General features: G+C 44.4%; 1 protein-coding gene and 1 long non-coding RNA gene across 2 annotated transcripts; one reads left to right on the top strand and one right to left on the bottom strand.

The window, feature by feature from the left end:
* On the bottom strand, positions 1-528 carry LOC110436043. The gene is made up of 3 exons (XR_002453747.1): positions 333-528; positions 156-251; positions 1-51 (listed from the first exon to the last, which is right to left on the bottom strand). It is a non-coding gene; the product is annotated as an uncharacterized LOC110436043 (long non-coding RNA).
* On the top strand, positions 9,806-11,137 carry LOC110435801. Its single transcript, XM_021461849.1, has 2 exons — positions 9,806-10,103; positions 10,485-11,137. The coding sequence occupies exons 1-2, from the start codon at positions 9,812-9,814 to the stop codon at positions 10,517-10,519; spliced, it is 327 nt and encodes a 108-aa protein (XP_021317524.1). The 5' UTR covers positions 9,806-9,811; the 3' UTR covers positions 10,520-11,137.

Raw genomic sequence — 13,327 nt, 5'->3', positions numbered from 1 at the left:
CCGCCGTCGCCCCCTGTGGCCGAAGGTTCTCCGGTGTCCCGACGAAGTAATCTTGTTTGGCTCAAAAAGGCCAAGTTACTATATATACGGTATATAATAATTCTAGTATATTGAACAAAAGATAAAACGAACTCGATAACGATGTGGCGTAGTACCTCCGGGAATCTGAGTGTGGGCAGGCTTGGGTTCATCGTCGGCAGCCGCCTGTTGTTGCTCGTCCGCCTTGTTCGCCGGCCGGCCGATGAAGTATCCTATCGTAGCACAGCAAACCAAAGATGATTAGAGAGAGAGAGAGGTATGGAACTAGACAATGGCACCCAGCACTGACCCACCTCCGGGAACAGAGTCGCCCATGGCTGATGGATGGGTTTTCTTGCCCAACCACAACCGTCTCCTCTCCTCCGCCGGCAGGACGACGACGGCGACGACAGAGACACGGGGGAGGAGGAGACGCCCTCACCAGGCTTTATCAGCAGGCAGGGCGTGCTCTGGTGCGGTCCCAAGAGAGGGTCTCCGGCCCCAGGCTGGCGGCAGTTCTCACCAGCCAGAGGTTAAGGCCTTGTTTACTTCCCTGAAAATTTTACAAAATTTTTCACATTTCTCGTCACATCGAATCTTTAGACGCATGCATGGAGTATTAAATATAGACGAAAATAAAAACTAATTGCACAGTTTGGTCGAAATTGACGAGACGAATCTTTTGAGCCTACTTGGTTCATGATTGGACAATATTTGTCAAATATAAACGAAAATGCTACAGTGTCCATTTCCCAAAATTTTTCGGAACTAAACAAGGCCTAATAGGCGACGACCGACGAGCCGACGACCAGGGCCGGCGAGTCAACCAATTCTCTCGGCTCATCATCATGCGTACCACTGGAGCAAACATGCCAAAGCCAAACAATTAATGGTGGAGCCACAGGGTAATGCCTGGTATGCTGTCTGACGGAACTTACCAATAAAATATAGGTATTATACCCTTCGAGTATCAATCTATCCTAATCTGCCATTTTTTTTCTCCCCGTCCGTCCCATGTCGGCCCGCCCACGCGTCGGTCAGTCCGGATGACGGAATCGTGGCTTCCGCTGGCAGGGAGAAAAAAAAATAAAAATTTTTCTAGAGTTCCCGATACAAATCTCCTTTATATATTACAACATACTGAGAATAAAAAAGTATAGGGATCTAAATATAAAATATTTATCTTATTAATTTGCTTTTCATTTATTATTTAAATCGGCTAAAAATTGATAAATACATAGTAATTCATAAAAAAATCTAAAAATTATTAAAAAATTTTTGTTCAGCTCCACATATATAGATCCATACAGTAAACAAAAAATATTACAAATTTTATTATATTTTTTTTACTGAAGATGCTTGCTTATGCTTTTTAGCGTAAAATTGATCGGCTGAAATGATAAATGCGTAGTAATTCATAGAAAAAAATCTAAAAAGTACAAAATAAATTTTGTTTAGCTCCACATACGTAGATCCATAGAGTAAATAAAAAATATCACAAATTTTAGTATAGTTTTTTGTTGAAGATGCTTGCCTATGTTTTTTTAGTGTAAAATTGAAATTATAGTTATCTTGCTCCAGCCTCCAATTATTATGAAAATTTTATAGTAGTCTATTTAATGTGATGCTTGATTTGTGGTAAAAGTTTTAGCACCATTTCTGCATATCTCACGAATTTACTAATTTACTTAAATTTATGCTTGAGGATGCTTATATTACCTTTGTACGATGTGTTGTTATGTCATATGAACACTTCATAAGTGCATGTATTCATAATCTATATACATTGAACTGATATATCATATTTCATAGGAATCTAATCTAAATAAAAAAAGTTAGCAATAATCTTCTTATGTTTAAATATAATACTAAGGTGTATTAAGAGGTAATATTAGAGTAATGTATGGTTTGACTAATTTCTATTTTTATTATTAAATAAATATGTCTCCAAGCTATATATTATTGTAAATATTAACTATCTAATACCTTAGATGTCTAATACCTTAGATGTCATGGTTATCAATAAAATAGTGGAATTTAAATTTTATAAAAAAAATAAATATAAATAGATATGTAACATCATGTCATCACTTTCTATGACCATTTAATGTTTTTCTCTCGTTGCAACGCACGGACATATTTGCTAGTATTTATATAAATAAAGAAAAAAATTCACTTGATCACTCATCACGGAAGCGGCGAGGTAGACTATGTCCAACAACAATAACCCAAAACATAATCATTCGTTTTTTTGGGAAACGCTATACGCAAAATATTCAATACCTATTTTAAATCTTCTCTAACAACAAGACCTAAAAGACAACACTTTCTATAAAATAGGTCTCGAGGAGAGCCAAATTTAGATTGTGTCTCTCCTGATACTCAAAATATATCTTCGGTATAGGTATTTTATTGTAGATATTGTATTGGAGTCCTATTTTGAATTTAAGTTCCGCAGTGGGTCTTTCATTGGAGACACCCTTAGAAGGGCTAGGAAGGCAGGAAGCGGCCCACACGACAAGTACTCCCTCCGTATCGTTAAAAAACGACGTCTGATGAATTGTGAATTAAACGACGTCGTAGCGCAGCAGTTCGTTTCCTGGACTTCTTTGCCCCTGACGTATCGATCTTTGCATGTAGTAACTCCGCACCGTGCCCTTCGAATCCCATCTCCGCATGCACTAAGGCCTTGTTTAGTTCCCAAAATTTTTTGCTTTGGGCTACTGTAGCATTTTTGTTTTTATTTGGTAAATATTGTCCAATTATAGACTAACTAGGCTCAAAAGATTCATCTTACGATTAATTTTTGTTTACATTTATATATAATGCATTATTGATTTTATTAGCTTTGACAGTAGTAAGCTTCGCTAAAAATTTGTTATAAATAAAACTATAGGCACGATTTTTGTCCCTGTGAGTAAAAATTAGTGGATGGCCTTAGTGGATAGTGTTAGGAAGAAGATTAGGGACATGAAATAAGTTCTTGATAGTAGCTCTGGTAGCATTATCCACATTTTTACTAAACAGAATTGCCGATTTGTTGAAGTTAGGGACCTGACCTGATTGAGCGCAGAAATCATCAAGGATATTTTTTTAAAACTGTTGCTTCCTGCATGGTGGCAGCTACACATATTATTAGATCATCAGTAAAGAGCAGGGAGTGAATTGGAGGACAATTGTGACCTAGAGATACCCCTTGAAGATTGGCATTTTGCATAGCATGATTGAGAGATATGGAGAGTTCATTAATAGCTATTGCAAATAGGAAAGGAGAAAGAGGGCATCCCTGTATGATGCCACGATTTGGAGTGAAGAACTTTGTCGGGCGCCCATTAACCAGCATTACTATTGATGGAGAGGTATAGCAGCATTTAAGAAGCTGAATGAAATGGTCAGGTAAATGAAGCCTATGAAGAGCCTGGGTAAGGAAATTCCAATTCAATCTATCAAAAGCTTTAGGTAAGTCCAGTTTGAGCAGAAAAGCTTTGGCATTCCAGTTTTTTAGACCAAAGGAGTGAATGATCTCCTGGGTAATAATAATATTAGAAGAGATATGTCTGTTTTGAATAAAAGCATATCGAGCATTATGAATGTAATTCGGAAGGTAAGTTTTAAGCCTATCAGCCAAAGTCTTAGCAATAAGACGATAGATGACATTGCCTAATAGGCCTAAAGTCCTGAGGAACAGTGGGTTGCATCTTTTTGGGAATTAAAGTAATATATGTTTGAGTGATTTCATGATTGAGGAAGGCTGAGTTGTAGAAATCACCTACGAGGTTATGAATATCAGTGGAGACCCATTCCCAAGCAGCCTTGTAGAACCTAGCGTTTAGCCCATCCGGTCCTGGGGAAGCATTACTGCACATCTGTTGGATGATGGTGTGGAGTTCTTGAATTGTTGGGGTGGAGGTGACATAAAGATGATGAGAGTGATGAAGATAATCCTCCTGAGGAGAGGAGCGAGAGTGCTGCATTTGAATATTGTGGACCTGCTGAAGATTGGTGACATGGTGAGCATTAGCATTAGAGTGATGAAGAGTTGATGTGGTTTGAGATGCCGACTAGTTCTACAAATTGGAGATGTTAGAATGAGATGTAATTCCATAAATATCATGAAAATAGTTCAGCAAAGTATGAGCTAGTTGTTCAGGAGATGTGGCTGCCATGCCATCCGGATTATAGAGGTAAGCAATGGTATTTTTCCTGTTTCTTTTGGTGATTGCTTGATGAAAATAAGCAGTGTTCCTTGAGATGCCGACTAGTTCTACAAATTGGAGATGTTAGAATGAGATGTAATTCCATAAATATCATGAAAATAGTTCAGCAAAGTATGAGCTAGTTGTTCAGGAGATGTGGCTGCCATGCCATCCGGATTATAGAGGTAAGCAATGGTATTTTTCCTGTTTCTTTTGGTGATTGCTTGATGAAAATAAGCAGTGTTCCTATCTCCTAGCTTGGCCCACTGCTTCTTGGCTCTCTGAAGGTGGAATTCCTCATTCTTCCTGATAATTTCTTCATGCTGGCTTATGATGTGTTTTTGAGTAGAGAAATCTTGAAGGTGAGGAGGTTTGGACTGATGTCGGAGAAGGAGATCTTCAATGGTGCTGAGCTGAGTGGGGATGTTGGGCTTGGCTTTCCTCCACTTCTTGAGATCATAGGCAAGGTACTTGGTTTTGAGATGGAACGGCCGACTTGTGGATTTTTCCCAACTTTGCTTAGCTACTTCACTGAACTCCTGTTCCAGAATCCACCAGTTCTCAAAGCGAAAGAAACGGTTAGTTTGAGGACGCATAGAATACATCATTGTAAGAATGGGGGCGTGGTCTCCCTGAAGCATAGGTAAATGATAAACCGCCGTCTGGGATATTTGGAGCACCATTCAATATTCGCCAAAGAGCGATCAAGACGTTGGAAGGTGGGGGAGGAGTTGAAGCGCTTGTTGGTCCAAGTATACGTCGGGCCATTGTATCCCAAATCGAGTAAACCACACTGCTTCACATAGTCACAAAACATATTAATACGAGATATATTAGGCCTACCTGGACCAGCCTTTTCATTAGGGTGCATAAGTTCATTCATGTCCCCCATAGCTAAAATGGGAAGAGTGCTATGATTAACAACAAAATGAAGCACTCTAGCCCAGATAGTAGAGGTAGTTCGGTGATGAGGATCACCATAGATACAAACTAAGCCAAACTATTCAGAAGTAGAGATATTATTACAAACAACTAATATATAGTGGGGATTGTGCTCTACTATAGCAATGTCAACTGCATGGGTCCAAATCAACCAAAGTCTCCCGGACTGGCCCTGCAAGTGAACTACAAAAGCATCTGCAACATTAAAACGATTGATGATAGCTGTACGAGTAATTGACATATTACGAGTTTCTGATATGAAACATACCTCAGCTTTGGTGGAGTGGATTAACACCTGGAGTGTTGCATTTTAGAACTATGCAGGGACCCTCCTGATCCCTGACAGTTCCAAGCGAGTAGATTCATGGCTCACCCGACGCCCTTGAGGCTGGCACCCTAGCCTGAGAAGAGGTTGCATGCAGTCCAGTAGGAGCAGGAGCAGTGCCAAAGATCCCTGAATGATTAGCATCAGTGTGGCCTTGAACTGGATAGTGGGCCACATTCTCCCGAAAACCACGCTGAAGATCACTGAGTACACCCATCCCCCCGATAGGAAGGTGATGAGGGCCATGGAGGTAACTCTGACCTAGGCCGGCGGAGGGAGACTGCTGATGGAGTTGCTGAGTAGACTGTTGTTGAGGAACTCCCAAAGTCGGCGCCGTAGTGGTGCACAGAGTCGGTGCCAAAGAGCCGCCCCGCACATCGCTGCCGGAATAGCAGTACAGATCCGGCGAGTTAGGTTGGAGGACTCGCCGATCTGCACTTGGTTGACTATCTGGAGCCATCCCCCCAGGAGAGCTGCTGTGAACTCGAGTTGGGGGAGGGCTGGTACGATCCCAGCGTTGAGGCCGACGGCGATATCCGACACCTAGAGAGAGGTCTCCGTGTCGACGACATTGAGAAGTAGCGTGAGATTCTACATCAAATCCCTCATCCACCTGGCGAATCTCGAGCTGGCACCGAATCGTGTGGTGGGGGAACGGATCCACTCCCTGATGCGGAGTGGGGAGCTGCGGCCTGATGTAGGTGTAGCGTGAGCCAGCATCCGTACGTTGTCGCTGGGCAGGATGTCGATCCGGATCTCTTGAGTTGCTGGAGGTGCGGATCGAAGGCGTCGGGGATTCCTGGCGGTGTCGTCGTCGATCCGGAGAACGGTCACGGTCGTGGATCTACGTCAGTTGACCGACGTCACCCCGGCCAGATCCAGCAAAGGTACCCCTGAGATGCCTGGATCCGCGGGAAAAAAGTCCCTCAGTGTGTAGAGTAGGACGGGGGGGGGCTGCTGCTGGTGGAAGGAGCAAGAGTAGTAGTAGCAGGGAGTGAGGGACTGATATGAGCGGTGGTATAAGTAGTATGGAGCGCCATGGTAGTGGTTTGATGGGTGGTAGGAACTGTAGGCATAATGTTATGAGAGACATGGGGTTGCAGCTGCGCAAGAACAGGAGCAAGGAGGCTTTCAGGAGTTGTGGAGCTCGCAGATGAGGCAAAGGCCTAGGGGTGCTGGGGAAGGCTTAATATACCTTGAAGAGGCACATGAAGATGGAGTTGCGGGTCCCCCAAAGGCACTTGAATTCCCTGAACTACCCCTGTATCCATCTAAAGAGAAGGCATACTTTGTTCGCCTTGAGTTGTCTGCAACTGAAAGCTGTTCTACAACTAGGTAGGAATCTGTGTTGAGGGAGTTAACTGCATTACCGCACTGAGATCTCTGAATGGAGCCATCTGAGTCTGAAGAAGGGTTGCTTGAATAGTCTGATGTTGAGAAATTTGATGAAGTCCTTGGCTGTACTGCTGGGTGAGACTGTGAGAGAGCAGGGTCTTGTATACTCTGATTAAATTGAATATCAGTGAAGTGATCCATGTGCATGAGTTGATCATGTAAGTGAGCAATATACTGAGGTTGAAAGCTGGGATCAATGTGAGGAGACAAGTACTGAGCTTGGCTGATAAGGACAGGAAGAGCTGTAGTATCCGATTGCTGAATGGCCTGTATCTGTTGCTGTGGTGGCACCTCACGAATTTGTTCTGCCATTGTAGTGTCAGCCATAGTAGTAGGACCAGTCTGAGTCATACGCTGAGTAGACTGAATGTTAGCGGCTGCGGTTGCTTGAGTCAGCTGAATGTGGGCAGTAGTAGTAGAAGCTGGATTCTGAGCAGCAGAACCTGCTAACATCAGTTGAGACTGACTGTTAATGGATTGCTGAGTGGCATGGTCAGCGAAAGCTTCCCTAAGATTGAGCAAAAGAGGCGACGGGGTGACAGTCGTGACTTGGATTGCACGAGTAATCTGACTTCTGACCATTGGGAGGACCATCTGTTCAATAGTGTCTAATTGATTCATCCACTCTCCATAGTTAGCAAAGGCATTTTGATCTTCATTAGTGTCTTCAGTGGTTTGAGTAATTCTAGAGAGTCTATGCCCGCATTCTTGAGCATTATGGAAGAAAGCAGCATACAGTAGGTACATATTCTCTGAACTTTCTCATAATGTATGAAGACTATGATTCTATTAGTGTCAGTGACATCCATAAAGATCTTGTCGATAGCTGGCTTTGTGACATTGACCTTGACTTTAACAGGAATATACAGATCATTCCAACTTAAGCAAGCAGGCTTGAAAGGGTGATAATCAGAAACTTGACCAAGCAGATGAGCAACAGTCATAACATGTTGGACTGTTCTGTAAACTCTAGGAATTCCATAGATTCTGACATTGACCTCTAGATTGTGAAAAGCAAAGGATTCTACATTCCTATTACCATCAATATGAACATCATAGACTTCTAGCATCAAGTTATGACGATGAAGGATCCAGGGTTGCCTTTGCAGCACAAATAACATTGCTCTACGAGTTTCAAATGTGGCAATGAACAAATTTTCTTTTACCTCACTTATTGCATAATAGCTGTTGGTCCAAGCTCGGCGCATATCTTTACGGGCATCTTCTTGGGTGACTGGTTTGCCGTACTCCGGATCTGGAATCTTCATGAGGAGGTTGTACAGAGTGGTGAGGACCAGAGCATCTTCCCTCTGCATACTGGTGCCTGGAACCTCATTGGCAACAGACACCTAAAGAGCCTCCAGTGCTTGAATGAGATCTATATCAGCTTGAGAGGCTGGCATCATGGAGGTCGTCGAAGAGTTAGCAGGCAGAGCTGCAGAGGAGGCTCATGCGACATGGTCGACATGAGTGGTGGGGCGCATGGCGACATCAGTGGAAGGATGACCAGCAGTGGCCATACCGCTAGAGGCCATGACCAGCGGAGCCATGGAGGTGTAAGTATTAGGTGGCACAGTTACAGAAGCAGTAACCAAGGTTGGTGGAGGAGGAGGGTCGGGGTTATGGGGGTCGGGGGGTTCCTCCATTGGCGAAGGGGACGAGGTAGTACTTTCACAAAGCTGCTGGTTAGGGATTGAAAGAATGAAGCGGAGAACTACAGCAAAAGCTCCAGAACTGGGGTTACCATCGAGGAGGCCGTACATGGATGTGGTCGAAGAGATGAGTGAGCGGCCCGTGGTGGAGGCTGGCAGGTGGCGAGCGAGGAATGAAGTAATCGAAGCAGGTGTCAAGAAACTAGATCGGGCCTGAAGAAGACAAACAAACGTGGAACCCACCAGATGGCACCGACAGGGATCCACAAGAGACCGCACAAAGAAAGGGAAAAACTGGGGATCCAAAAGAGAGCAAGAACACAGGAAGGAAAGGGCGGGCGAAAAGCTATCAGATCAAAGAACAGAGAAGGGAAATCATCGGATTAGCGATTGGGAAGGAGGGGGAGGGGGAGGGACGGCAAGAGCCACTCTTCTCCAAGAAGGAACTCTTCTCCTCGCGGATCGACAAATATCTCTGTTTGTCTGCGCCTAGCAAGGCCTCAGTTGTAAAACCGCACGCGCATACTAAGAGCAAGTATTATAGTGGGCTGTAAGCTGGCTAAATGATGAGGTGGAGGAGAGAAGGGAGGAGAGAGAGGAGAAGCAGGCTGTAAGCTTACAGCCAGCTTAGGCACAGGAACCAAGAAACATTGTGAGAGAGATAAGTAGGCCATGTATTAATAGTGAATAGCTAACTATTGTATGGGTGGGCTAGTAGAAGGCTGCAAGAAACCTTATAGCGAGCAAGTGGGCTGTATTATTAAACTTGCTCTAATAAATCAAAATTGATTCTAGATTGCCAGATCTTTTTCCCTTTAAAAATATCTGTTCACATCATAATCTACCCTACTAATGCATCTATCTATCTACCCTACTAATGCACCAACATTTTCTTTCCTACATTCGCACCAAAAAACATCCCCCGCTGAGAAGTTCTCCTTCCATCCACCCAAAAATTGTACCCAATAAAATAACTCTATAGAAATCAACCATCCAGATTACTTTTTAAATCATCTCACATCCACACCAAAAAAACATCCCCCGCTGAGAAGTTCTCCTTCCATCCACCCAAAAATTGTACCCAATAAAATAACTCTATAAAAATCAACCATCCAGATTACTTTTTAAATCTTCTCTCTTTACTCACTCAAATCTAACGTACAGAATTGTGTGTATGGTCCTCACCACGCACACCATCCCTCTCCATCGCTTCCCACGCCTGCGCCAAACGACCAGGGTTCGAGCCCTGAAAACAAAAAGAAAATATCATCCCCGCGGCCACCATGACCTCTGACCTGATCCATCTGCGTGAGCGCGACCGAGCAAGCAGCGAGGCAGAGAATCTGCCCCCGCCCCAACCGGCTGACGGGCACCACTGCGCCGCATTCCTGCACGCCGGGCGCCGGGCGCCAGGCGCCCGCACCACCATCCACCATCGCGTGCATGGACCAGTGCAGTTCCTTGGGTGCGGTTTGATATTGTCGAGGCAGGTCAAGTCCTGGCCGCGGTTCTCCAAGCTGCCATCCAATTCAATGGTGGCCAACGTGGGGAACAAGCTCCGCAAAGGCCAAGCTGGTGCGAATTCCTGTCCCGAGCACTTGGTTTCGCCACAGATCGAATTGCATCTGGCCGGATCTTGATCACCATTCACCAGTACTTATTGGCTGCGATCGTATTCTTTCTTTGACTTTGGATTATTGCCCCCGGACAAATAGATGGGGACGTCCTTGCGTTTACGGTTGTTGGTAGAAGTTTTTAAGAATTTATTTATGCGAGCTCTCCAATTTATGTTTCTGGATAAGTGTTTTGGCTTCTTGTTAATTTATGCACAGAGAAACAGTAATCATAATTTTAGCTGGTAATTCAAATGTAGAGTGATCATTTTAGTTGACCTTCGATGTTAGTGGTAATTGAACTGTTAAATGATCCCTTTTCCATTATATTTTGATTTGTCAGGTTCTTCTTGGAGATGTGGTTGCTGGCAAATATAGCTTGGTTCTTCGGATTGTTAAGGGATAGTTTGGTGAATTTCAGGTGAACCTATAGAAATACTTGTGCTGAGAGACAAAGACTGGATCATTAGCTTTTGGCGTCGTCGACTGACGACCAGCCTGAGCATCCCTCGCACGACAACGATGACGACAAAGACGATTCAGCGGCGGCGGTATCCCCATGACAATCTGAGGATGACGAGCATCAATACGTGAGATCCGTGGCGCTCGCAGTGTAAGCTCTTCTGCAGCTGTAATGACTGCTAACGTTCAGGTATAGCTGCTTTTGATGCCATGCCAACGTGTATATGTGCTTCTGGGTTCCTTGTGGCAATATATTATCTGTATCAATGATGGTTGTGAGGTAACCTGCTTGTTATAAATTGCACTAAAGCTGCTATGTGGTGGTTTGTTTATCTTGGGGTTCCTTCTATTAGATGGCCGCAAATTCAGATAAAGTTAAAATGGTTAACTGCACATTCTTAGGTTCTGTAAGAGCTCTATGCATAGTATGTCGTTCTTGGAATTGAGGCTACCGTGTATTCCTTGATAATGGCAACAATCAAGTGGAACTGGAATAAATGAAAAAATGGAGCTGCAGCCTTGCCTTTTCAGTTATATTTTGAGCTTGATGACACAGGTGAATTTAGCCTTTTATTGTCTGGTTATATACTACCGTAGTGTTAGCACGGGCAGTATACTAGTACGTCGACTAATTAATGTTGCCTGCTTTCTGCCCGCGCAACTCGCGGGGATACATGCTAGTTCAATACTAGTAGCTAGGAGTAGTCACTAGCCATCTACGGCCATGCTGCTACACAAATCGAGACGCAATATAGATTGGACAGCAGAGGCTTGTTCAGTGCATGAAAATTTTTAGATTTAGTTACTGTAAATTTAATAATTATTATCCGACCATAGAATAAGTAAGTTTAAAAAATTCATCTCGCAAACTACAAATAAATTGTACAATTAGTTATTTTTTATCTATATTAATGCTTCATATATATACATCCAAAGATTCGATGTGATAAAAAATATTAATAATTTTAGAAACTAAACAAGGCCTAGATAAAATCGATGACCCTACATGTGCGCCATGGCCTGTTAGTGCCGCGCCTTAATCTGTGGCGTGACGGTGCTCGCTACGTCAGCCAAACTGGCTGGCCGAGGAGCCACGTCATCACCCCTGCCACGTCAGCATGCATGTTATGGCAGTGTACAAGTGCTCCACCACAGCTTGTGACGTGGCCAACGGGGTTATATTTAAAAAATATATATTCAGTGTCAAATTTAAAAATTATTTAAAAAAGTTAAAAATAAAAAAACTCTTGCTGCTCCCCTACCCATCCATCCGCTTCTTCCTTTGCGGCGACCTAGAGGTCGTATGGGTATATCTGGTCATGTGGCCCATGGGCCCTTGGCATGGCCCAAGGGTGGTATGGCCCGGTGGCCAGTGCTGTGCCTAGGCTGCCGGCCTGGCCCATGACACGGCACGGGCACGACACGGCCAGGGGCGCGGCACGGTAGCCGGCACGGCCCCCCCAGCATGTATATAAGCGTTACTGTGTCGCCCCCCCAATCTCTAACACTAATCTCATTTCCCCTCTCCAGCCACCGCTCAGTCGCTCTCGCTCTCCTCTTGCACTCTCCTGTCTCCTCGCCGCCACCGGTGGCATGCTCACCTTGAGCTCTCGAGCCCTGCTCCGGTGACCTTGCCGGCTTGCCTTGCCCTTTCCTCCTCGAGTTCTCCTCCTCCTCGGGTGTACCATGTGAGTCCTCCTGTATGTTCTTCTGCCTCCGCTCGCCGTCGGTCTAACGGTAGCTGTCTCGTTCTTTGCTTGGATGCTGGCTCCCTGGCCTTTTCTCTAGCACTGGGCTCCGGTGGCACTGGGCCTGTTCATCTTCTTGAATCTTGAGATTCCTGATTTGTCTAACCCCTAACCCATGTTCTTGTTCATCTTCTTCGTGGGTTGCCGACGTTGGACTTGTTGGCTGACGGGCCACGGACTGGCACGACACGGCGAAAATGGCCGTGGCCCATGGGCAGCACGGCACGGAAAATTGGCCCATATGCCATGCTGTGGGCCGAAGGCCTGGCCCATGACATGGCCAGACTTGGTCGGCATGGCGCGACACGGCACAGTGTCGTGCCGGCATGGCACAGTGGCCATACAGGGGCGTCCCGGAGCCTGTGCGGGCCGTGCGATCGAACTGGGCCCCCAAAATTCATGGGCTCTAAAATTTACTAAGTGTTCTAAGTATATATAATAATTTTAGGTTTATTTATAATTAGTAAATTAGTTAGAGAGGCTCAATAAACGTGGTCTGCTACTTCCTTCGAGAGAAAGCACATTGAGTCCATGATCGCGAATTAGAAAAGTCTGGCTAGTAATTCTTCTTCACGTAAGTTTATGTTTGTAACCCTTCGTGAGTTTGTGGCTTTGTCCCTTGGACTTGTTCCTCGCCCTTGGTGTTGTTCGTCACTCAAGAGTCGAGACCTAGTAGGAATCCTAGACGGCCGGACTCAGATTAGGACGCCACATAGAGATCATTGCCTAGTATAAATTCCATGCACAATCCTTATTTTATTTAGTTAATCTTTTATACATTGTCTTTGTAATATATTAATATTTGATATTATCTTTTTTAGATTTTGATAATAGATGCTAGGCTTCCATTTGTTGTTTTGAAGTGGGCCTCATATTTGCTCAGGACACCCGTGGGCCATATATACGTGTGGGCCATGGTCAAAATCACCTAGAGACCGTGCCGTGAACTAGATGTCAGAAAATTAGACATTTTAAT

The sequence above is a fragment of the Sorghum bicolor genome, chromosome 5 (genome assembly GCF_000003195.3).
Source record: "Sorghum bicolor cultivar BTx623 chromosome 5, Sorghum_bicolor_NCBIv3, whole genome shotgun sequence".
NCBI classification, from domain to species: Eukaryota; Viridiplantae; Streptophyta; class Magnoliopsida; order Poales; family Poaceae; genus Sorghum; species Sorghum bicolor.
The sequence above is the reverse complement of the archived record's forward strand: the minus strand, read 5'-3'. Positions and strand labels throughout refer to the sequence as shown.

Excerpts from the sequence above, each read along its gene's own strand:
- LOC110435801 (XM_021461849.1), top strand. The coding sequence starts at position 9,812 with ATGACCTCTGACCTGATCCATCTGCGTGAGCGCGACCGAGCAAGCAGC. Across the intron at positions 10,104-10,484 it reads GCTCCGCAAAGGCCAAGCTG|GTTCTTCTTGGAGATGTGGT; the intron begins GTGCGAATTCCT and ends TTGATTTGTCAG.